This window comes from Rhagoletis zephyria, unplaced genomic scaffold (assembly GCF_001687245.7).
Source record: "Rhagoletis zephyria isolate East Lansing unplaced genomic scaffold, Rhagoletis_zephyria_1.1 Rzeph_scaffold_13639, whole genome shotgun sequence".
Taxonomy (NCBI): domain Eukaryota; kingdom Metazoa; phylum Arthropoda; class Insecta; order Diptera; family Tephritidae; genus Rhagoletis; species Rhagoletis zephyria.
Genome location: NW_016170710.1, coordinates 7,774 through 11,117, shown reverse-complemented (window position 1 = coordinate 11,117; position 3,344 = coordinate 7,774). Strand labels below are relative to the sequence as shown.

General features: G+C 32.8%; 1 protein-coding gene across 1 annotated transcript; it reads left to right on the top strand.

The window, feature by feature from the left end:
• Window positions 1–10: 10 nt before the first annotated feature.
• LOC108378235 (bromodomain-containing protein DDB_G0270170-like) lies at window positions 11–2,801 on the top strand. Its single transcript, XM_017634524.1, has 2 exons — window positions 11–492; window positions 545–2,801. The coding sequence occupies exons 1-2, from the start codon at window positions 36–38 to the stop codon at window positions 598–600; spliced, it is 513 nt and encodes a 170-aa protein (XP_017490013.1). The 5' UTR covers window positions 11–35; the 3' UTR covers window positions 601–2,801.
• The last annotated feature ends 543 nt before the right edge of the window (window positions 2,802–3,344 follow it).

Genomic DNA, 3,344 nt, shown 5'->3' with positions numbered 1-3,344 from the left:
GTGCCACGCTAAGTGAACCAGAAAAACTCAACTACATGCTTAAAGCTTTACCCAGGGAGTACAGTTATATCGGTGACATTATTGACCTTGTACCCGAAACTGAGAGGACCGTAGAATATTTGAAAAGCAAAATCAAATTAAAAGCTATTGAAAATAAGAATTCATCGTCGTACGAGGACGAAAATGCCAAGTCAAACGTATTTACTGCTCAATCTACAAAAACAGAAAATAGAAGTTGTTACAATTGCGGGCAAATCGGTCATCTACAAGGAGATTGTAAGAAGGCAAACAACAACACTTCAAGAGGGAATTCCAATGTAACTCGAGGCAAAAGAGGTTCATGGCGCGGTTATAACCAAAGCAATCGTGGGTATTTCAACAGCTACAGAGGTAAATTCCGAGGAAGAGGTCGTGGACAAAGAAATTTGGGGAGAAACAACAACACGAGTGGCAACAACAATGCTGGTAACTGCAGTAATATTTTCGTCGCAGGTATGAACGAAGTAGATGGCAATGAGAATATAAAAAATACTGTAAATTTTAGGTGTAGTGAACGGAATATTACTTTCTTGCTTGACAGTGGATGTTCCAAACATATAGTAAATGATGATAAATATTTCTATGGATTTAAAAACTTGGAGAAATCCGTAATTGTAACCTTAGGCGATGGAACTCCAATGCAAGCAACGAAAGTAGGTAAAATAATGGCAAATTTTGATGTTTATGATCAAACAGAAACTATTACCATACATGATGTTTATTATGTTAAGGGTATGCGTGCAAATTTATTAAGCTATGGTAAGATAAATGAAAATAATAAGATTATTTCATAGAATGGTATATGTAAGATATTTTCCAATTCAACGCGAAAACTAATTGCATTTAAATATTCTTTGCCGAAAAAATTTAGTTGATGGATTACCAAATAAAATTGATAATGATTATGTGAAATGCTGTATTTGTATAGAAAATAAAATGCACGCCTTACCGTTCAAAAATTATAGAGTGAAAGCTAATGACATATTACAAATTATACATACAGATTTAAATGGTCCACATACAACTGTGGGAAATTGTGGTGAAAAATACTTTGTCACCTTTATTGATGAGTATAGTAAGTTAACTAAAGTCTATTGCATAAAATCAAAAGATTAGGTTTTTAGTTGCTTAGTAGAATATGTAAACGAGGTAGAAAATTTAAGTGGTAAAAAGATTAAAAAGATAAGGATGGATAATGGAAAAAGTATATGAATGAAAACATTCGTAACTTTGTCAAACAAAAGGGCATTCTGTTGGATCCCTGTCCACCTTATGTTCATCAACTCAATGGAACTGCAGAGCGTATGAATCGTACGCTTATGGATATGGCAAGGTGTCTCTTGGCAGAAGCCAATATAAATGTTAAATTCTGGCCTGAAATAATTAAAGCTGCTGCTTATATTAAAAATAGGACCCTAGCAAATACTTCGGAGTTAAAGACTCCATATGAGATATTTTTTAAGAGAAAACCCGATATAAGGAATTTACGCTTGTATGGTAGTAGGGTTTTGTTAAAATCCCTAAAGAAAAACTTAAATCAAAGTGAGATAAAAGAGCTGAACGTGGGGTGCTGCTGGGGTATGATAATGTTGGATACTGTGTATTAGTAAATAACAAGATAATAATTGCAAGAGATGTAGATATAGTTGAAAGCGATACCAGATACGTAGATTTCAAAGACGCTTCTTCAGAAGAGTCCTTTGAATAAACAGACGAAGAAACAGAAACAGAAAATGACACAAGCCTAGAATACCAATCGCCGAAGCAAGAAAAATCTCTTTCGCCTAAGTCCAGTACTCCAGTACAACAAGTTCGTAGATCCACTCGACCAAGTACAAGTCAATACAAGAAGTTTGTACCAAATGTGAAAATTGACAATAATTATGTTTGTGAAGATATATATGCAAACTACTGCAGCTGTGTAACTCCGGAATCAGTTGAAGACGCGCTAGCAAGTCCCGAAGCAAGTGATTGGAAGCAAGCTATGAGCAATGAAATAAAAAGTCTAAATCAAAATAAAACGTGGAAGTTGATAGGCCTGCCAACAAAAATATTATTGACGTAAAATGGATATTCAAACAGAAAAATGATGGAACAAAAATGGCACGCCTTGTAGCTCGTGGATTTCAACAAAATACGTACCTGTATTTAAAATGCAGACATTGAAAATTCTTTTAGCTTTTTGCTGTAAAAACGAAATCCACATACATCAGATGGATGTAGAAACTGCTTTTTAAATGGAACCATCAAAAGTGAAGCTTATGTCAAACAGCTCCCAGGTTATAACAATGGATGTACACAGGTGTATAAGTTGTATAAAGCTCTCTATGGTCTTAAAGAAAGCCCCAGACAGTGGTACGAATGCTTTCATACTTTTTTAGAAAATTTAAAATTTGAGAGAAATAATTATGATTACTGTCTATATTTTAAAAGCGTTAATGGATATACTATACATATATATACTTTTGTTTGTGGATGATCTTTTGATTTGCTGCAAAGATGAAAAGGTTATAGATGAATTAAAGTCAATTTTTTGTAATAAGTTTAAAATGAAAGACTTATGAAAAGTTAAAAATTACATAGGAATAAACATTGAACATAATGTAAAACAGAAGTGTATGAAATTAAACCAAAAGCCGTATATAGAGCCATTAGCCAAAAAATACCAAATTGAGAATTCAAAGACATTTAAACACCTATGGAAACAAATCTAAAATTGTATCCTGAAAATATTGATTATAACATAAAATACAGAAATATTATTGGAGCTCTTTTGTACATTAGCACAGGTACTAGACCTGATGTTTCATTTAGCGTAAACTACCTCAGCCGTTTTCAAAACTGTTATAATGGTACACATTTCAAATATGCTTTAAGAGTCCTAATATATTTATACTCAACAAGATTCCTAAGTTTAAATTATAGTTTTAGGCCAAATGTAAATGATATTTTAGATTGCTTCGTAGATTCTGATTGGGCAGGTGATGTGGTAGATAGAAAATCGACTGCTGGTTACATAATTAGAATGTATGGAAATGTCATATATTGGAAATCGCACAAGTAGGGATGCAACATCGATCTTTAAAACATCGATATTTGAAAACATCGATGTTTTCACAACAAACATCGATTTTAAAAAACATCGGTTATAAAAACGATACATCGATGTTTTACCAATGTTTAATTTCTCATCTACTACCCGATATAAAATGTAGCCGGAAATACTTTTTAAACTCGAAAGAACTTGATCCGCTACAAACCATAACTTTATACAAAACTTTGAAAAGTTCAACACATTTTTATCT